At 36.6% G+C, this 22,616-nt stretch overlaps 1 protein-coding gene across 1 annotated transcript in view; it reads left to right on the forward strand.

Moving 5' to 3' along the window:
• The first annotated feature begins 2,579 nt into the window (after positions 1 to 2,579).
• The window catches only part of ATP10A (ATPase phospholipid transporting 10A (putative)), a 230,865-nt gene continuing 210,828 nt past the window's right edge, over positions 2,580 to 22,616 (forward strand). Inside the window, 1 exon segment of the mRNA XM_074213723.1 lies at positions 2,580 to 3,781. Coding sequence (XP_074069824.1) covers positions 3,273 to 3,781 — 509 coding nt within the window. The 5' untranslated portion in view covers positions 2,580 to 3,272.

Consider the following 22,616-nt stretch of genomic DNA (forward strand, 5'->3'; position numbering starts at 1 on the left):
AGATGGCTGTTAGAAAGACACCTTTCCTGGGTTCAAATTTGGCCTCAGACACCTAATAGCTGTATGGCAAGTCACTTAACCCTCTTTTACCTCAGTTTCCTCTCTGTAAAAAGGTAGAGAAGGAAACTCCAAACTACTCCAGTATTTTTGCCATGAAAACCTCAAATGAGATCATGAAGACTAGACAGAAATGGAATGACTGAAGAACAAGGGATTTTAAAAGGCAGCAAGCAGCAAGGAATGAGTGAACTCGGGAACAGACTGATCTAAGGGAAATGTGGGGAGTTCCTGTAAAACCAGTGGGAAGTCTAATGGATGAGTGGTTTGTACAAACAGAAGATTGTACTATTCTTGGGCATTCTCTATGTAAACAATACATTCATAGACTGTACTATGGGCAGAAGGAATCTCTTAAAATGCTCTGCTGTAGGAAAGACATGAAAAGTATATTTTTGTTTTTTCTTATCTTAATTGTCCTGAATCTTTCAGGAAGTGGGAAAGTCACTATACAGAAGGGGGAACAGATTAAGATCTACTGAATAAAGTACTGGATATTTTTTTAAATGGTATTATGCTGGCATTAAAAATATTATGATAGTATTAAAAGGGAAACAAACTTATTCTGTAATTTATTGATGAATTGTTCTTAATCTTGTGATTTATAATTTAAAATTTATTTTACTATTTAATATTTACCAAAAATTGTTACCTTTCAAGTAGTAAGTAGGAGTTTAATGAATATTTATTTGTTAAACAATATTTCTTGAATTTTGTTAAGGGCAGACACGGAAGTGGAACATTCTTGTCTGGTCTTTCTAGGTCTTCCTTGTGTGGATCTAGACTCTTACTTTTGGAGCTAAGACAGAAAAGAAGCAAACTGAGCCATGGTTCCTGATATTATAAAAGGGAAAAATCCATCAATCCAGGAAGGGAGGAACCCAGGCTCATCATTTAGCTTCTAATAACCCTGGGGAGCCATTGGGACTTGGAGGCCTCTAGACATATCCTTAACATGTCTACTGAACAGTTCTGTGGAGAAAAAATTCACTGGATAAAATGATAAAGAACTTAATTAAAAGAAGCTCTAGTTATCAAAATTCAAGTTGGAGAAGCCACTTTAGGAAAGAAGACACAATGAAGCACAAAATAATAGATTTGGTCACCAAAAGGATTTTAGTGGTTATACAGTACAATGCCCTCATTTTATTTATAGGTGAAGAATCCAAGGTTGTAACTTGCTTAAAGGCAGAGCCCAGGAATTTAAATTCAGGTTTTCTGACTTCAAATTTAAACTTCTAAAGGGTTGTAAAGTTAAAAAGAAGCACACAAAGTCACTGGAATGAAAGTATGTTTCAATGCACTTTGAAAGACTCTTTGTTTGATTCTACTTGACCCCATTTGGGGTTTTCTTGGCAGACATACTTGCCATTTCCTTCTCTAGCTCATTTTACAGATGAAGAAACTGAGGAAAACCATGTTAAGTGACTGACCCAGGGTCACACAGCTAGTGTCTGAGGTCAGATTTTAACTCAGGAAGATGAATTTTCCAGATTCCAAGTAAAACATTAAAAGGCTGTAGTGATTGTGTAAATCACACCTCTATTTCTCCAATCACCAGACCTCCCTATAGGTAAGCGTATATACAACGGAATGTAGAGTGGGCATTTTGGTCAGAATTTACCAAGCACTACCATCTCTAAAATTCCTCTTGTTTACTTTAAGTCAATCAGCAATCACACTTCCTGAATCGGATTAAAACCCCAGTCAGAGGTTCTAACAGGGAATTTGTTTTTATTAGACCCTAGGATTTGCTGGGCAAGGAAGAAGATGAGGGGGAATAGAGATATCACATGGCAATCTAGCCTGGAGCCGTTAAAAGAACTTCTTTCCTTGCAAGCAAAATCTACCTTGGCTATTGGACATCTTCAGATTTTTTTTTTCCTCCCCTCTCTAAAAACCACTTACCGACCTACCCACCCCTACAAGCACACCCACCCTCTCCAGAACTATTTAACTCCACTTTAGAGAAATTAGTCGAGGAATTGGGAACTCCATTACTACTTTGTTACAATTAGGGATTCTGAAGATTCAGCGGGGACCTTCAGGAAGAGGGAAGGGCAAAGTTAATGGAGGAAAACTGGAGAGTATCACCAAGGGAATCAGACTTCCCTGGGTTTCCCAGACAAATAAGGGTTATAAAACAAGCTAATTTACATTCCCTTTCCGTTGTAATGAACTTCAATCCTTGGAGTTTCCCAGTCATCCAAAAGAGAGAATGACTGGGCTTCATAGCCTAGGTGACAGCAGGACGATTTGTTCCGGTTTCCACTTTCTTATCTTGATAGGATTCACACGTTTTGGACGTCCTGAGAGTCAGTTAACTAACGTTTCTTCGAAACGAAACTGAAATCTTCCTAAAGTTTCTAGTTTCTACTGCTTTTTTCCATCAGAGCTCACGTCTGTTGGGTAGAAGTGATATTTTTATTCCACTGGGGAGCAGATTTGTGTGGGGCGGGAGATGGGGTCTAAGTTAGGGATGGAGGCGGGCTGTGTGTGTGTGTGTGTGTGTGTGTGTGTGTGTGTGTGTGTGTGTTGACTTTCTGGGGCTACTGCCTGAGTTTTTAGCAGTAGAGCGGAAACGAGAGCCAGGGGCTGGTAAGTGACGTACTGTAGTACAAGGGCTACTTTGTACGACTCCCCCCCGGCTCCTGGAGAGACAACGGGACAGTCATTTAATCCCGCCTTCAGGAGCAGCCGTGGCAGCCGCAGCTGCAGGGGCTGCAGCCAGGCACCTTGGTTGCAAATTTAAGAAAGAAGGAAGAAAAAAGTTACAGGCGAAGAGGAATCTGCCTGAACTCAGGGTGGTGTGGGCGGAGGTGGCAGCCGCGGACGAAGAAGGGATTGTAACAGAGTACAGGAACTGGGAGGGTGGGGAAGGGGAGGGGGAGTGAGGGTAGAAGGAGGAGGAGGAGGAGGACTCCCCGAGAGCCGGGCGTTTCCACCCCCCCTTCTTCCCAAGGGCTAGGAGCCCCGAGTTGAAAGAGAGTGATGAAGATCACTTAAGAGGCTGGAGTTGGGAGAGTGCGGGATGTACACACCCAGATCTGGAGAGGGGGGAAAGAGAGAAAGGAGGGAGGAACTGCTTAGAGGTTCCAGGCTCTGCTTGGAGCCTGGGAAGTTGTAGCAAGAACCCGCCTGACCAATTAGATCATCCTTGACTGGGGCTGAAGCGGCTTGTCCTGGGGCAGCAAGTAGGAGAAGCTTTGGAGACTATGGGGAGAGACGGCGGGGCCAGAAGGAAAGAAACGGCAGGCGCGGGAGAAGTAGAGGAGCAAGGGCAGGAGGAAGCCGGGAAACCCAGGCAGCAGCGGCGCCGGAGAAGGCGGGAGAGCAAGACTAGGACCGTGCGCTCCAACCTGCTGCCGCCCCCGGGAGGTGGGGAGCCCGACGCGGCTGCCAAGGGGGCTCCCCAGCGGTGGTGGCGGAGGCAGGGCGGCTCCCAGTACCTGGCCGACAACCGGTTGAAGACCACCAAGTACACGGTGCTGTCCTTCCTGCCCAAGAATCTCTTTGAGCAATTTCATCGGCTGGCTAACGTGTACTTCGTCCTGATCGCCCTGCTAAACTTCGTGCCGGTCCTGAACGCCTTCCAGCCGGAGCTGGCCTTGGCCCCGGTGCTTTTCATCCTGGCGGTCACTGCCATCAAGGACCTATGGGAGGATTACAGCCGCCACCGCTCGGACCACGAGATCAACCACATGGACTGCCTCGTCTACTGCAGGTGAACCAGGGGGAACCAGAAATGGGCTGGGAGAGCTCGGCTGCTGGGGTGGGCTGGCGGGATAACTCCAAGCTCTGAGGCACCAAAGTGGGAAAAGATGGCTTTTCTCCCTCCTTTTTTTTTTTGAAATTGGGGTTGGCAAAAAGATTGGGGGATGGCGAGGACGAGGGAAGATCTGTTCATCCCTGACTGCTCAGTTTGGGTCTTGAGGAAGGGCTTCCAACTCAAATCTCCCAGAGTAGGGCGTGGTGGCGATGGGAGAAGGTTTTCGTGTTTAGAAAGTTTGTTCCCGGGACTCTGCCCTAGTGGAATGCAGCTGTGTGTGCCCAACGCGATGGACTCCGACCTCTTTACCCTCTTCTGGGGGCTGCAGGCTTTCTCGGGAGATGGTTCCCTTTCCCGTTTCTGGTGACAGTGGTCTCCAACGGGGCAGATCTTTTTCTTTTGTTTTGGGGGCTTTTGATTCCTCTTTCGGGATACGGAGCACTTCAGTAAACTGAGATTAAAACTTGCAGCTGCCTCTTCAATGAGCTAGTCAGAAAGAATGTGTAACACGTGTCAGAGAGTGGTATCTGCCTACTTTTCATTTGCGGTTTGTGGATGAAGCCAGGTGGGGAGATTCTGCGATGGAGTCTCTGTTCCATTTCCTTCATCCCCATTTGGAGGAGGTACCTTTTAGAAGTCGAAGCACCACCTTGTTTTCTCTGCATCCCAATCTAATGTCATAAGAAAGAAGGGAATTCCTTAACATGCTACACACTCACCTATCCCCAGGGCAAACATTTTGTCATATTTTCCAACCCTTCAGTTCAGAATCATTTTTTTAAGGCAGCTCTCCTTACAACTCTGCATTCCCAGACATAAGACTTCAGAGTTAATTAACTGGTACTTAATGATGTTTCCAAAAAGAAACCCTTTTGGGGTCCCAACTGAAACCTGATCCATACTGGTTCTCATTTTCCAAGTTGGCACCCCCACCCCCCACTCCATTCTTCCCTTGGTAGGGTGTCTCAAGATTGTCAGGCTCAACTCCTGAGGGACACCTAGCTTAGGATGGCTGTTTGTCTTTGCTGGTTGGATCCATACCTGAAAGGTTAGGAAAGAAGAATCCTGCAGGCTTAAAGTTTTATCTCACTATTTCATTTTACAGACGAAGAAATTAAGGCCTAGAGAAAATGGATGGTTTCCCCAAGGAAGAAACATGTAGTCTTAAAGCTAGAAGGAACTTTAGAGATTGTTTTACCCCACTAGTTCATTTTACAGAGGAAGATATTGAGACCTAGAGAGGTTGGATGACTTACCTAAGGTCACAAAACTAGTGGAGGACCATGGCCAAGAATGAATCTCCATTTCTCTCATTGCTAGTTGTTGTACTTACTCAGTCCAATGGGCTACTACACCATTTAAATTTTCTGCAGTTTATCCCTTCTCTTTTTTACTTCCTCTGTGACAAACCATATTCCAAAAACACTAAACATTCCTCTATTCCAGCTGGGCCATTTCCCCCCATGTGCTAACAGGTACTCAGTAAGCAAGGTCAAAAAAAAAAAAAAAGACCTGTGAGATTTCCTGTCTACAGGCTAGTTGGGAGTTGAAAAGTAAAGGATGGACAAGTCTGGCAGATAACATCTACATTCTTAGTTTTAGGAGGAAAAAGCCACCTGCAGTCTGACCTTCCTGGTTATACAATACAATTATCTGGGCTGCTCAGAGCACGACCTTTGCTGAGGTTACAAGTCATAACCACCTAGCAACTGAGCATTATTTTGCATAGCTTGTTTTAGGAATAGTTAAGCCCAGTGAAATGCAGTCTATTTGCTTGGCTTTCCTTTCTTGGCATTTTGAAAACATTCTTTGCAGCTGCTCTTGCATGGATTTCTTCTGTTGTACCTTTTTCTTAGTAGAGAGGTTTCACAATTGCCAGGTAGGCCTGATCTTCTTTGATAAGGATTACCCTATAATCTTTAATTTTTCTTTCTCTCCACTAATTCTTCATACTTTCTTGACAAGGGACTGTGCCAAGGACCTCAGAAAATTTCTGTTGTCACATCTTTTCAGCGGGTCAGAAAACAGAATGTGTTCATCCTATGCCAGACTGACCTCACTGACCTTTTAATCCATGCCAATATGAACTATTGATAAACACTGTACAGATTGTGACCAATTGATCATAGGGCATGCTATTTTTCTGAGGACAGTAAAAAGCCTTTGCAAAATTAGGGCTAGTATGGACAAGATCAACTAAGAAAAACCCCAATCTTGAGAGATCAGATTGTAATTGAATGCTCAATACTCACCCCTTCCCAGTCTTCAGCTTCCTGAGGGTCCACGTTAGTGCGTGACAGGCCTAGAAATCTGGATTAGACTGAAGTTCTGATCGCATCTCCTGCTTTATGAAGAGAAGTCTTAGATTTAATCAACAGAGAATTCTTAGGAACTGAGACTTGTAGGGTTGGAAAGAAATCTGTGGGTTTTTTTTCCTAAAGGGTTAGGTAGGTGATTAAGTAGATAGAATGCCACTCCTGTAGTCAGGAAGATCTCTTTTTCAAATCCTGACTCAAATATTTACTAGCTGGGTGACCCTGGGCAAGTCATTTATTCTTGTTTGCCTCAGTTTCCTCATCTGTAAAATGGGAATAATAGTATCCTCCTCCCAGGTTTCTTTTGGGAATCAAATGAGATTATAATATAAAGAATTTGGCAAAGTGCCTAGCACTTTGTTATATAAATGGACCACCATTATTAAAGGAGTTGAGCCAGCAGACCAAATTCCCATGTAAATATCATAATTTGATGAAATTTAGAAATGTTGCTTGTCTAACACCATTCAACTCCCACTTGGGACATACCTACTGGGACACAATTCTGCTGTGTCTCCCTAGCTCTGAAATTAATGTAGTCCTAGGGAGTCAAACGTGATTAAATGGGTTTTATTTCAATCAATTCTGAGTTTGACAAAAGCATTTGGTAATACTGTTACCCTAATTGTTAAATTCTTTAGTAAACACAAAACCAGCTTTTGATTATTTTGTGTCTTGGGGAAAATTTGCCTCCTCCAAATGAAAGAAGCTCTAATGAACATGATATATGCAAACTGAGTATCAATTTAGAATGTTAATATCATTAATTGGGACACCCTAGTCTACAACTTCTCTATATTTTCAAAAGTGGAATTTCCTTGAAGAAATGGATGATGTACTCCTGCTCTATTTGTGCCATTAAATGATGCCAATCTGGTTTTGACATAATTCTGAGAGATGTTTCCACAAGTTTAAGTTGAATTCCTAATCTTGACATGCTGTTTTCATTATTTCTTTTTTAATACATTTAGACATGTGTATATATTCCTACATATGTAAACATATATATAGTCAAAGGGCTATATATCCTTTCTTCATCTTGAACCACAGATTCACATGTCACCAATCTCAGCTATTTTTTTTATTATTCTTGAGTACCTATTTATGGAAAAAAAAGTTTAACTTAGTACTCTAATACATGTAAAATATTGAGTCTCCGAATAATGGAAGGAGCTTCTAATGATGAACAGTCACTCCTAGGGATCATCAGGAGAGTATGGTATCCAAATTAATCCACTCCAGAGAGCATGTATTAAATGTCTATTACAAAGTAAAAAAAAAAAAAAAAGAAAGAAACCAAAGCAAAATGCTCCTTCCCCTCAAGAGGTTTACATTCTAGTGGGGGTGGGGTGGTATAATATGTTTACTGATTTTTATGATATATGAGTGATTGAGTGCCAGGAAAGGGGTTGGGAGGCAATGCCAATTGGCCTCTATGCTAGTATCAACAAACCCACCAGCTCTTTGGTCTGTGTGAAATATATATGTTTTCAAATTCTCTAGCAGACACTTCATAGAGAGGAATCAATTAAATAATCCCACTTGGAATAATACAAAAAATTGATATTTTAACTTAGCAAAAATAGTGGGATTAGTTGGTAACAACTTTTAAAAAAAGAATGCTGTTACTAGATAGAATTTTTAAAGTATGGTAGGAGGAAGGAACTTTGTAGGGATCAGCTAGTCCTGATTTAGAGCAACTAGCTATGAATTTGGCTAAGTCATTTTTAACACTCCAGGTTGCTTTTTCCCCATTTCTAAAATGAGAAATAGACTAGATAAGTCTCTAAGCTCCCCCCCCAATACTATGATCGACAAAAAAAAATTCCTTTGAGTATCTTTCAGATAATTCTATACCATTTTAAACTCACTTGTTTCTTTATGTTTGCCTTCCAAATGGAACAAGGTAGGATATTAAGGATACTAGTTAAAGCCTGATTATCAAACTGCTTGACATTTTGATCTTTAGGCTACTAATGTTAAAAAAACTGGTGAGATTTTTTCCCCTGAGGTCTTCATGCTTGTCCTTTATTTCCTATGTAAGTCTATATAATTTATATATAAATATGTTTTTCCTATAAGTTGATGATTGGAGTATTAAAATCTTTTCCCCCTTTTGATTTTCAGTTTCTTTTGCTTTGGGGTTAAACTGATGTGCAAACATTAGCATTAGTCTCTAATTATTATTAAGAAATAGTTTGAGGTGAAGGAGGATTGGTTTTTTTTCTGAGTATTTCCAGTTCTGAATCTAGATCAGAATTGTGGAGAGTGTAGTGTTTTGATATCTTCATTCAGCAATTTGAGAACATTTTTACTTTCTCTTAACTTACCTTTCCTCTCTCCCTTCACTTTAATTCACAGCTTTTCCCCTGAGTGTCAAAATCATGAGGTTTCCCTTTTTTCTCTTTCCTTTTTTGATGTGAAAATTTATTCTATTTCAGAAGACTGTCTCACCTTTCAAATGACAAGTAAAAAATACTCAGGAGATGAATATCTGCCTTTTGTTTTTCCTCCTCTCTCTCTCTTTCTCTCTCTCCTCTCTCTCTCTCTCTCTCTCTCTCTCTCTCTCTCTCTCTCTCTCTCTCTCTCTCTATCCATATATATATATATATATATATATATATATATATATATATAGGGTTTTTTTAGGTTTTTTCTGTGAGCTCCTCATTGTATGCTTCTTTCCTACTATTTCCTGTTGGGTCACCACACTTCCTCTCTGCATTCCTGGTTTCTTTGCCATCCTTGTTCCTCCCTGAATTTATTCAACTTAAAATCCAAGTAGCAGGATCTCTTTCCCTAGGGAATGAGCATAGGCTGTATGGATATAAGAAGGTAGAAGAGATTTGTAAATTCTCAATCTGAAATTTAGAGGAAGATAATATTGTAAATAGGTTAATCCAAGTTATTTGAAAGGAAATTTAATAGGCATGATGTATGTTAGGGCTGTCCAAAATGCTCATATGGCCTGCAGTGCGATTTTATGCAGCCGCCCTTTGGGTTTACTAAATGAAACTGAGCTACCACAGAGCTCTCATTAAAATGGCAAATCAAAATATATTGACTATTCTTTCAATAAAAACTTTTAAAAGTAAGCTTGGACAGTCCTGATGGATGTCATGGAGACCTTTGGAAAGAAATGGTTTGATGTTGTCATTGGTATCTATTATGGAAAACTTCCCTTATTTCTGCATACTTAAGTCAATATTATGGTTTAGATGACTGTCATTTCTGGGGTTTTTTGTTGTTTTTTTTAACCAATAATGATGTAGTTCTAGGACATTGGTGTCTAAAGTGGGGACTAGTGGTTTTACCCTAATAGGGACCTTGATCATCCAAGGAGAAAGTGATAATAAGGGTCGTATTCCACCTTCCTGGTAATAGCTTGTCATGGGGCTTCTCCTTAGTACAACCATAGCTACCCTTATCTCACAATCTGCTCTTAACTCTCTTTACTCCTTAACTGAGTGAATTCTAACTTCCCATTCATTGTCAGATTCCTGACAGCAGCTATGGCCTACTGTGTACATATCGATAGTAGTAGCTCCTTGATAGGTAACTAGTTGGCATATAGTACATGGAGTGCCAGGCCTGAAAAAATTACTCTTCTTGAATTCAAATCTATTTCAGACACTTACTAGTTGCATAAGAACATGCCTTTATTCTGTTTTCATCAGTAAAATGAGCTGGAGGAGGAAATGGCAACCCTCTCTAGAATCTTTGACAAGAAAAACTCAATTGGGGTCATGAAGGGTAGAGTCAGACACAACTGAAAAATGACTAAAGCAACAAGCTATCTGACTTTAAGAAAATTTCCACTTTTCTCCCAACATATTCACCTGATCTACTGGTGATAGCAGCAATCCAAGGTAATAATATGCTGCTATCCCAAGATTGGGTTGCATGTGGTCTACAGCTCAAATCTCATATTTTCCCTCAATGTACCTTTCTTTTTGAACTGGCAAGGGCACCATTATTCTTCTAGTCACCAAGATTCTTCCCTAGGTGACATCCTTGACTCTACTCTCATCTCCTCATATAGCCAGGCAGTTGTCAAATATTGTCTTCTACTTCCACATGTCTTTCTCTATTCATAGAGCCACTGTCACAGTATAAATCCTCATCATCACCACTTGCCTAGACTATTTCCATTTTTTCAGAAGCATCCTAATTGATCTCCCTGCCTGTTTCTCTCCTCTTCAATTCATCTTCCATCCAGTGCTAGTCATTTTCCCACAGTTTAGATCTATATTACTCTTCCCTATTGACTCAAGTATCAAATATTATTTCATGTTTTTAGTCCAATCTTGAAAAAATCCCATTTTGATGTTTTTTATAAACTATATAATTACCAGTCTAGTGATGTGTGAATATATTTTATGAATTAATAGATATAACAAAGTTTTGTGCTTAAAATATTTTTTTGAAAACTAAAACAGAAAAAAGATCATTTAGAAGTTTCTCCTGTAGAATAAACTCATTTAGGGGATTCATTATTCTTTTTTTGAACTTTTGTTTTCTGATCATTTGTGATGAACTCCATAGTGCTTGAAAAGTACTTTTCTGAAATATTTCCAGATTCACTGATCTGACTTACTGAGGCAATTTTTGACTACTGACCCACTTAAAATTAATTAAGGAAAATTATTTAATGTTTCCTTGAATTAACATGCCAGCACATTTTCTATGAATACATGCTTTCGTGTTTCAGTAGTGTATACTACTGACAAACTTTTTCTAATTATTAAAATTGGGATCATTATAATACTTACAGTAAATTATAGTAGCAAAAATTATAGTTCAGTAATTCTAGGATTGGTGATTTTAATGCTTTAAATACTCTCTTTGTCAATGTGGACCCCCATACTTGAATAATTTTTTGTCTTTTTTTGCGATGGATCACCTGAAAAAACTGATCACCTGGGAGATTTTTTGTAATAGTGAGCATAAATTTTATGCTCCCTATTTAATGATAATAAGCCTTTCTGCAGTTTGTTAGGTCAACCTTGAGAATAGACTACATAATTCATTATTAAGCACTTCTTTAAAGTATTTCTACCTTAGTAGGATTGTTGGAAGTATTCTCAGTTACCTCTGTGACATGATAAAGTCTATGTTAGGTGTTAATGATGAAATAACAATTATTAAATACTTAATTTAACCATAATTATATGCAAAAAAAATGCATTTTATATTTTTGTATATAATATCTCCTCCGAAACATACAATCACTGTGACCTTAGGTAAGTCATTTAAAATCTCTGCACTTTCAGGCAAATTTCTAACATTGTAAATTGCTGAACAGATTGGGGGAATTTCTTCCTTGGAAGTGTCTTCTAGAAATGAAATTCAGGTATCATACAAATTAAAAGAGAATTTATAAGGGCAGGTATGAAGGACCTGAATGAACAAGCCACCATCCTAAATTCCCAGGGTAGATTTTTCCTAATGACTGAGGGCCTGAAAGGTAGTGATTTGCCTAAGGCTAAAAACAGATTTTGCTAGGCCCAGATTAGTGCAAATAATGAATCCCTTTAAGTGGTCTGCTGAACAGAATTTGCACCATTTGAAGTTATAATGTTGTAAAATATGGTCTTTGGGTCTAGCCCAATGGAAATTTGTGGTGGGAATTTGAACAATGCTAGTACTTTCCCGAAATCCTTATTTGCACTATTGAGACTCTAGTTCTCACTGTCACAATATCTTGTCTTTATTAGTATGCCAAAAAGCTTCTAAGAAAGTAATAAGAAAACATGTAAAAACCTCTTTAATGTGTTCTACCTCATAAATTTTGTTTTCTTTGTTCTTTTGTGTGTGTTTGTGTGTGTCTCTTGTTCTCTCCTCGGTCTCTTGACAGTCTCTGGTGACTTTGTTTCTGTCACTTTAGACTTTGTCGGACTGACTTTGTGCCTATCTTTCTGCTTCTGCCTCAGCCTCTGTTGCTCTCTAAATCTTTTCAGTGTTTCTTCCCCTTCCCTCCAGCATGTTCATAATCAATGATATGTCCTACTTAGGACCTTGTTAGATATGGGATTCGTTGGACAGTAAACAATAGGAAAAGTTTTGTATTTGTTAAACAAAAACAATATAGTTTTGGTTTCAAATCTTTTCTCTCATGTTATAACCTCTGACTTTGGCAGCCTTGATACCTCCTGAGCCTCAGTTTGTTTAAATGTAAAAAAACAGGGGATTGAACTAGTTGGCCACTGAGATCTGTAGATTTAACATTGCATTTGAAAATTTTACAGGCTTTAACTAAATCCATTTTTTTAAAAGCTGAGTATTGTATAGTTTAATTTTGATAAAGTTTTGGCACAAACCTCCCCTACTTGCTTTAAATATAACAGAATTATTTTACAATTGTTTGTCTACATTCAATTTTATGAAAATAAAATTAGTCTGTTTTCAGAAGAAAAGAATCTTAATACTTCAACATGTGACAAGTTTGAGGGCTTTTGAACAGTGAAAAAATGTTAAATATAAATACAGATGGATTTTGGAGAGTGTGTTAAAATGGGTTTAATTGCTTCTTTTCTGAGTGTAAGATTTGACTCTTCTAGGAATTGTTCACCTTCCTAGAAATTCTTAGTGACTGTGTAGAGACATAATGGTTTGGTGCTTTAACAAGTCTTTTCAAATGTTACCCAGGGAGTTCCTTGTAATTTCAATTGGACTGTTCTTAACTCTCTGAGAATTTCCAAATGAATGCTCTTATTCCCAAAGGAGGCAAGTACTTTTGTAACTGACATACTAATATTTCAAATGTACTGATAGAATGAATCCAAACCTTGACTTATTCCAGAAACGCAAATTAAAATTGTCTGATTGGAACATACTTTGCTAAATATTTTTTAGCTGATGTTGAAAAACAAGTTTTGAATTATTGGTCCTTGGGCATTCTAATAATAATTTTGAGCCATTATTGATCCAAAGAATTTTCTTTATAGTACAAGATGAAGAAATGGAATGGTTTTACAGTCTTATTCCCTGGTTCCCCCCCCCCCACACACACACACACTCTTATTTTACCATGCTTCCTCTCTCCCCTTTGCAGCAGATAGCTTCATTTTTCTTGTTATATCCTCAACTCCTAAGGAAATACCTAGGACACAGTGGGCATTTACTAAATACTTGTGATGGATTTCATTCAATTAGCCAGCTTTCACTTCCTTTTAGTGATTTTTTTTTCATTGCCAATGCTTTAACCATAGTTTTCTTTTAATTCTGCTTATTTATTCTGAATTATTTTATACTGACCTTTCATCTCTCTGGATTCCTCATTCATATTTCTTAAAACATAGTGACATTACATTTTACTTGTATAGTATATTTTGTTTAGCTATTCCATAATTTTTGGACTGCTATTTTGATTTCCACTTCTTTACTACAACAAAAGAAACTGTTTGTGGTATATGTTAGACACATATGTTCCCTTTGTATGTATGCCCTACTGTGGAATCCTTGGACTAAAGAATGTCAATAGCATAGCTATTTTTCTTTCATAATTCTAAATTGATATACAGAATGGTAGGACTAATTCATAGTTCTATTAGTACTGTATTAGTGTTCCTGTCTTCCCATAAGAAGTAAATTTTTATTTTGGAAGTAATTGTCAAGTACCCAAATGAAGAATTTTTGGATTAAAGATGTCAAAGTGTTAACAAATGAGGCTGACATCCCTGTTTGGTAAGCACAAGCTATGTTTCCTTGTAGCTATTTATATGATTATTATGACTTCAGAGAACAGAGATGTCTCATCTGGTATGAGTCATTGCCTGACTGGGTTAAGGGTGATGTAAAGGAACAGTGGCAGTGCCTGCTGGAATAGTGGTGTGAGTTTCTAAGCACTTCACACTTGGTAAGTAATTATAGTTTCCTGAAATTGGTAGGTTTTTGGAAGACATGTTTGGAAGTCTGCGCTGGTCCCACCCTCTCCCTATCATCAGTTGATCATTATTTTCTAATGAACTACTGTTCTCATTTGCTTTGCTTTTATGCCTAGGTTACTGACTCTGCCAGAAAAAAGGGGACCATTTTCCACTATTTTTTTCAAAAGTTTTAGGTGGAAAAAAAAAATCTTGCTTCTTTCATGAAAACATACAGTAGCTTACTTAGTTTAGACATCTCTTTCTCATTAAGGCTAAACCAGAACTTTGAGATCAGTATGATTACAGCAAAACCTGAGTGAGAAATTTTATTTTCTTGGTAGTGCCCAAGCTAGATCCTTGGCTTTTTTTTTTTTTTGCATCATTCAACTTCCATTTTTTTCAGAAGCTGAGAAATTTCCCATAGGACAAAATGATTTATAAAACAAAAACAATTATCAGTATGGTCCAATGGAAGGAAGATTAGATTTGTAGTCTGAGGACATGGGTTCAAATACCAACTCTTAGCACTTGTGGTCTTAGTCCTCAGTTTCCTCTTGTACGAAAAGGGTAAGTTTGGCTAGATGAACTTTCTAAAGTTCCTTCCAACTGGAAATCTGGGGACCTATGGTTTCCTTTCATTCTATAGAGGAATGGGTCACTTTAGATAGAGAATATTGGATATACTGTCAGGCATCAGTCAGGTTAAAGTAGTAATTTGTTTTCCTGAATTGCTTTTCCTTCTCATTCTTTTTATGATTTGTTCAAAGGAATGACTTGCTATCAGGAGGGGGAGAGATTTATTGAGAAATAAAATTGATATTAAAATAAAATATCCATAAAAATTTTTTTAAAAGAAGAAATTGTAAATTTTAAAAGTGTAATTCATGGACTCATGAGGTTCTTGAGACCCTACCAAGAGATGGTCAAGGTCAAAATTATTTTCATAGTACTAACAAAATGTTATCTGACTATTTAAATGCTCCTATGTTTTCCTTTAACTTATCTGTATGAGGCTGAATTTTCTTTTTATACTTCAAACCAAATAACATATCATAGTAGACTGAACACAGGAGCAGATGAGAGAAAGCAACTATCTTCTGTCAATTCAGATATTTAGTAAATTTTCAAAAATATGTAAAACAATTCTATTTTTCCTTACTGATTTTGTTGTGTTTTTTTAAAGTTTTTTTAAATTTTTATTAAAGATATTATTTGAGTTTTACAGTTTTCCCCCAATCTTGCTTCCCTCCCCCCACCCCATTGCTTCCCTCCCCCACCCCTAAAAGTTTTTTAAAAAAATGTTTACTATGTAATGATTTTATTTTTAGTTAAATTAATAAACTAATATTAACAAATTATGTTTTAATTTCTATTAGAGTTAAAATCAATAGCTATGGCCCACATAAATAATTTTTAAGAATCTAATAGGATTGAGGCAGCTGGGGGGCACAGTGAATTGAGCACTGGCCCTAGAGTCAGGAGGACCTGAGTTCAAATCCAGCCTCATTCACTTAATAATTGCCTAGCTGTGTGACCTTGGGCAAGTCACTTAATCCCATTGCCATAAATAAATAAATTGTTTTACAAAAGAATCTAATAGGATCCCCCCAAATTTTTAAGAGTCTTATGCATCCAAAAAAATTTGAGAACTACTATTCTAGAGCTTAGGTTTATCGGTTTAAAAGACTCCTTGATTTGGCAGCACAATGATTTAATAACCTCTTCATTTTAGAGATAAGCAAGTAAGAAATAAAGAAATGAAATATCTAAATTCATATTCATAGTCACCTTAAAACAATTCCAAAAGCCTTAATCTTCATTTTAAAATGTTTTTTTAAGTCAATTATTTTCTTTGTTTTTTAAATGAGTTCCATCATTTCATTGGCAGGCTAATGCAGACTAACTACTGCCTTGAAGTTTAGTTGGCTAAGAAAATAATTTTGGTCCCTGAGGGGTTAAGTGATTTGTCCATGATCATATAGCTGGAGATGTCTGGTAAAACCTGAACCTCAGACTCCTTGATTCAAAGTTACCTTTTTGACTGTGAGCTGTTTCTCAAAGAGAATTATTTCTCAAATATAGGAGGATTAGGTATGTGAATTCCTTCTTTATTCTTTTTCAAGGTATATGATGTCATTTATTTTGTATATCTCTTCAGTGACATCATTTAAACTCATTGTGGATATATTTTATATCTGCATTAACAAGTTCTGTTAACTTTTTGAAAAATCGAGAGCTTATTAGTTATTCTGGTGTTTCTCTGGCATTGTGACTTACATTGTAATATTTTTTGTTCATGCTTTTGTTCAAGAGTATTATTGCTTTTGAGTACAATGGAAAGTTTGATTCATTATTGAAATGTAGTTACTGCATTCTTGCTGTTAATTTTGTGGCAAGTGTGATGGACTTAAATGATACCACACTTGTGACTAGCATCTGGAGTTCTTTTTTCCTTTGGAAGAAGGAAGAAGAGAAATGAAGCCCCAATTGTGTGCTTTTAGCCAAGGAGCTAGATGATTGTACCTTCTGGGTAAGGTCACTATTAATTAATTTTGCTTTCTGATCTTTATTCTTTCCATAGAAGATAATCTTCATTTTGTTTCTTTCTCTATAGTCAGAGGATTTGGCTATGTTTTATGGTCTCTTTAGAAAATTTTTCTATTTGCAAAAAGAGGAATGTTCTAAAGAAATACTAAACATGACCAGACACTGAGCGCTTTTTGACAGTGGTACATAATGTTATAAGTACAGGAAAAAGTAAACCTTCTAATAAATGTATGTGAACTTCAAAATTAAAGAAATTCTCATTTTCTCTGTCTCTTTCTCAAAATAAAACTAAACAACTATACATATTTGTCACTTCTGAAAACTATAAAGCTTTCCTAAAAAAGTTCTAAGAAAATATTAACTGGTGTTGGTATAACATCTGCCTTTTGAATGAACTGTTATTCTAGTTATGTTTGGGGAGAAATTATTTCATTTGTGGTATATCTGAACTTGTATATAGTTATTCCTTACACACACAGGGTTAGGGGTGTGGTACAATCTGGAAAATCTGTATAAAATTTTTTGGCCCTCCCTTTATACCAGAGAAGAAATCTGAATTATTGTGGTACTAAAAGATAAAATATGTTGATATTATATAGTAATATATATATATATATATATATATATATGCATTTCTGAGTTTCTAAACTTTTACTGTATCATCTGCTGGCCTTCGCATGTCATCTGCAACTTCTACAACCCCCCCCCCCATTCCTATTTAACTATTTATAACACCTTTCATTTTAGTTTTTCCAATTACATATAACAGTAGTTTAATATTCAATTTTTGTAAGATTTGGGATTCAAAATTTTTCCTTTCTTCTCTCCCTCTCCCAATCAGTGTTAGACAAGCTATACACGTACAATCATATCAAACATATCTATTACATCAGTAATGTTGTAAAAGAAGAATTGGAACAAAAGGAAAAAACCCATTAAATTTCTTATGTTGATCTGTAAAACATCAAAATCTCAATGGGGGAAAGTCACCATATGGAAGGGTTATAGAGTTCTGCTATATTTCTGTGTTGAGCTGTGGAAGTGCTACTTAAGACAGTAATTACTTCAAGATAAACTGACATATACTTCTGGGAAAAATAATACTATTTGTATATAAAAATTCTATATGTATATTTTTGTCTACGTTGGTATTGGCTTACAGACAAAGAATGGAATAATGCCTATAGTGCTGGACTTGGATTCCAAAATAACTGAATGTGAATCTTTTTGTCCTGACACTTAAAAGCAATGTCTATTCGATATTATAAGATTCAGGCAACTTTAAAACTATCTTATGGGGTGGCTAGGTGGTGCAGTGGATAAAGCACCAGCCCTGGAGTCAGGAGTACCTGGGTTAAAATCCAGTCTCAGACACTTAATAATTACCTGGCTGGGTGGCCTTGGGCAAGCCACTTAACCCCATTTGCCTTGCAAAAAAAAAAAAAAACTAAAAAAAACCCTATGTTATAAATGAATGTAATCTCACTGATCAAGCAGTTAGTGATGATCATCCATTAGGATATATGCTCTAGTGGAAATGGACTGTTTTTATCTTCTATTTATAACCTTAGAAAATTGCCTAGTACATTGTAGTTACTGTACTTTGGGGGGGGGGGGTTGCAATAGAGTTAAAGTGACTTGCCCAAGGAAACACATCTAAGTAAGTATTAAGTGTCTGAGACTGAATTTAAATTCGGGTCATCCTGAATCCAGTGCCAGTGCATGTTCTATCTACTGTGCCACCAACTGCCCTGAATTGAAATATTTATAATGGTGTATATGCAATAAAAAATTTTCAATATATTTGAATTAAATTCAGTACAGATGACTTAAGAAATTTGGTTGGACCATGCACACAAAAGGAAGCTTGAAAAATTACATAATTAAAATACAAAGTATGTCCTATATATTATGCTTATATGCTTGTTCAGGCCAATTTTACTGCTCCCTAAATTGCATTTATTCTGGTTTTAACTTTACATGTGGTTTTGGTTGCTAGTTATATAGTGAAGGATTTTTTTTAAAAATTATTTATTTTATTCATTTCTAAAATATTTGAGTTTCAAATTCTCTCCTCTCACTGTTCCCCCACCCACCGAGAAGGCAAGCAATATGATAGCAATTATACATGTGAAATCATGCAAAATATTTCCAGTTTAGCCATTTTGCACCCCAAAACGCAAGAATAAGTGAAGATGCTATACTTAAGTTTTCCCTCAGAATTCAATAATTCTTTCTCTGAACCTAAAGAAAGCATTTATAGCATTTGGCTCTAGAAGAAGAAAGTAAGACTGGTGACTTAACATAGCAATTCTTACCCAAATCCACCTCATGTTCATCTTTCTAATGTCTTAGTCATCAAGATTTCTTCTGCCTTATTCTCTGGCTCCATGCTGCTGGACCAATATGGTCTTCAGTTCCTTGCAACTGGATCTGTGTTAATCTAAAAATCCTTGCCTTTCCCTTTTTTCCTTGACTATCATGTTTGCTATTCTCTCTCGACCATCTCTTTTTGCTTAACTTTATTATTCACCTCCTTTCCCAGCTTGTAGCTATCTCTTTAAGATGACTATCCCCTTTACTATTTTCTCTTACCCATCTCTTTTTTGTTTAACTCCTTTATCTTCTAAAAACTGACCTTCTTCACCTTGTTAAAGTATCTAAACTTGATTTCCAAGTTACTATTCTTCCTCATTAGAGATCTTTCCCTTCAACTCACAGAAGTACTGAAGCTCACTAAATACTTCTCCAAAGGACCTAACTTGTGACTTTTTGTAGTAGTTTGTGGACTTTTTGAGGTAACTTGTAAACATTTTTTGAAACCTGTGAATTAAAAAGGCTAAGCCTCTAACCTCTCTGAGTCAGAAATTGGTGAGTTCTTCACTCAAACGAACCATAGTTGTATCTCCCCATCCTAGTTTCTCCAGCAACATTTTAGTGTCCATGGGTGGACACTAACACTCTCTCTCTCTCTCTCTCTCTCTCTCTCTCTCTCTCTCTCTCTCTCTCTCTCTCTCAACAAAATGGTCATTTTTTAATTAAAGAAAATTTAAAAATATGGGAAGGTAATAAATAGGTGGGAAGAGTAGAAGAAAAGAGATGGTGATGATGATGATGATGAATTACTTTTTAAAATGCTTCATTTAGTTTTTCCTTTCCATTAGGATTATTCATTTAAAGCTATATGCAAAATAACACTGATTGACCACAGACTTAGACAGGATCACCTTTTACAGACTCTGCATTTCTGAATTTCATAGCCTTTTTCTTGTATTTAAAGAAACTTGGTTTGCTACCTTCTATCCTCTAAGTAAGGTAATATCACCAATGGATAAGTTGTTAGGTGTGAGATATTAACATTGCAAAAAGTCATTCCAAACTATAACATTGGACTTTCTGAGAGTTGCTATAAACAAAGAATCCAAAATGCTCTGTTTATATTTTTGTTGCCTAGGTATTATCCCACCTTGCACTGTCTTATCTTCTGTCTCTGTGGGGAAGGGCACATTCTCTTGACCATTCTGGTTTGCTTGTGTAAATAGCTTGCTGAGGGTTTGTGTGTATTTACTGAGCTTTTATTGTTCTAGTAATGTTTCCCTCTGTTATTGTAAGTAACTTTTGATTGGGCTTGTAAATAAATGACACTTGTTTGAGTTTTGATGAAAGTAATAAAATTCACTCTTAATTCCCACTTAAAAAACTATTTTCTATTCTCTATGAATATATTGTTTTCCTGTATTATTTGAAGACAATTTAAGAAATAAAAACAAAATGAGAAAATGATTAGCACTTTTTTCCCTTCCTCCACATTTGCATTAACACAGAATTTTTAAAGGATATCTCTTAATATAGACTTTCTATTCTCTCTACTGCTAGTTAACCCATCAGGGATGAGAGTTATGAAGACCTGAGCTCAAATTTATCCTCAACTACTTGCTGTTGACCCTGAGCAGAGTCACCTAATTTTTATTTTGTCTCAATTTTCTTATCTATAGAATGGGAATAATAATAGTGTCTACTTCCTAGGGCTGCTGTAGAGATCATTGTAAATCACATAGCACTGGAACTGCATCCATAGTAAGATGCTATATAAATGTTAGCTATTTATTATTATTAATTTTTAATTCTTACCATTGTAATTCTCAGTATAATATGAGTTAAATTCTTTGATTCTTCATGTTTTGAGAACTATTTCTATTCTTTGATAAGAAAGGATAGATTAAGGGAAGAAAGCAAGTGTTCAGCTTGCTCTTTTTTTTTCCCCTCAAAGGAATGTGAAGTTAAATGATTTCCCTAGGGTTACAAAGCTACTATGTTTATGAGGCCAGATTTGAACTCAGGTTTTCTTGACTCCAAGGCTGATAATTTATTCACTGTGCCATCTAAGTGCCCCAATGTAACTCACTCTTAAATGAATAAAGCTTTAGTTACTTAATGATGCTTTTGATTCCTGAAAAATGAGTATAGTTCTTAGATGAATTAACAGCATTTCCAATTTCCAATCATCTCTGTAATTTAGTTAATAGCCTAGAATACTGTGAGGAGGTTAAGTGACTTGTTCAGTATCAGATAGTCAGCATAGATCTCCCTTAGAAAAGAGTTCTTTCTGGCTATGAAACCAGATTTTTCCCACAATACCATGAAAGCCTGTCTTTTAAAACATGGCATAGTAAAAATGAACATATTAATAATTTTTGGTCATAAGCAGAATCTCTTGGCTTTATGATTTTTAACTGGTTACTAGTATTGAAAGCATCATAAAATTTCCTTTTATTTGCATCATATGAAGTTTCAGGTTGTGAATTCATTGCTCATTTTGAACAAAAATCTTGGACAAGTTTTCTTATAACTGTTTTACTTGATGACTCTCCTCACTCTATCAAAATTTTTTGACATTAGACATTATAATATATAATGAACTTTACATACTATCTGCTCAATGAACACAGGAGAATATTTTAAAAATCATAGACATAGTTCTGGATGGAGACCTCAAAAATCGTGTAATGCAACCATTCATTTTACAAACGGGGAAACTGAGATACCTAGAGATTTAAATGACTTGATAACACATGAATAATAAGTGCCTGAGATAGAATTCAGACCTAGGGGTTTGAATAGGAAATACTCTTTCCAATGTACCATTTTCATATATCTTTGTTGTTTTGGCCTCTATTATTTGTACTCCTATTATTTTCTATCTTTTGCTTCCTTTCAAATGATGATTAATTTGATAGACTTGAGTATTCATGTGCTCTGAGCAAATGCTTCCTACACAATTGACCCCTTTTTGGCAAAGAAGAATGCCAGTCTTTTTGATGCAAAGCTACACCAGATGCCAGCTCGGATGTGCTTGAATTCAAAGCTCTTGATTTTCTAGACATTTAAAGAGGGCCTATATAGAAATAATATCTACTACCACTTAATTTACCTAGACAGTATAAAAATTCTAGAAATCCTGGTGATGGTTGCCATTTTAAAATTTTGATTGAGTTTTTTCTTGTCATAGCCAAATAGATATTATGGTGCCTTGACTATCAGGGAATCAGGAAACTTTTATTAAATGCTTTCTAGGTGCTAGAAACTGTACTAGACTCACTATAAGGATGAATCCTAAATAGGAAAATCGTAAGATTCAAGACTTTCAGGAATCTTTTGAATTCAGAGGAGAAGGTATTGAAGTAAGTGATAAAATCTCTTTGGGTTTTCATGAAGGACTGTGTTAAGAATAAGCATTAGATTTGGCAAAATACATTCCTTGTATTGAAAAGAACCTAATGTGGCCCAAGGCCACACAGCTAGGTAATTATTAAGTGTCTGAGGCAGAATTTGAACTCGGATACTCCTGTCTCCAGGGCCAGTGCTCTATCCACTGCACCACCTAGCCACCCCTATTATTATTATTTTTAATCCTCTAGTAGGAACAACATCTTAACCCCTTCATACATTTTTTTTCCTTAAAACTTATTGAGACATTCCTTTAGACTTACTTGACTCAGAAGACTGAAGGCTCACCTTGTTAACATCACTTCTTCATATCTTGAGTACAAAGTAGCTATG

The sequence above is a fragment of the Macrotis lagotis genome, chromosome 1 (genome assembly GCF_037893015.1).
Source record: "Macrotis lagotis isolate mMagLag1 chromosome 1, bilby.v1.9.chrom.fasta, whole genome shotgun sequence".
In the NCBI taxonomy this organism is placed as follows: domain Eukaryota; kingdom Metazoa; phylum Chordata; class Mammalia; order Peramelemorphia; family Peramelidae; genus Macrotis; species Macrotis lagotis.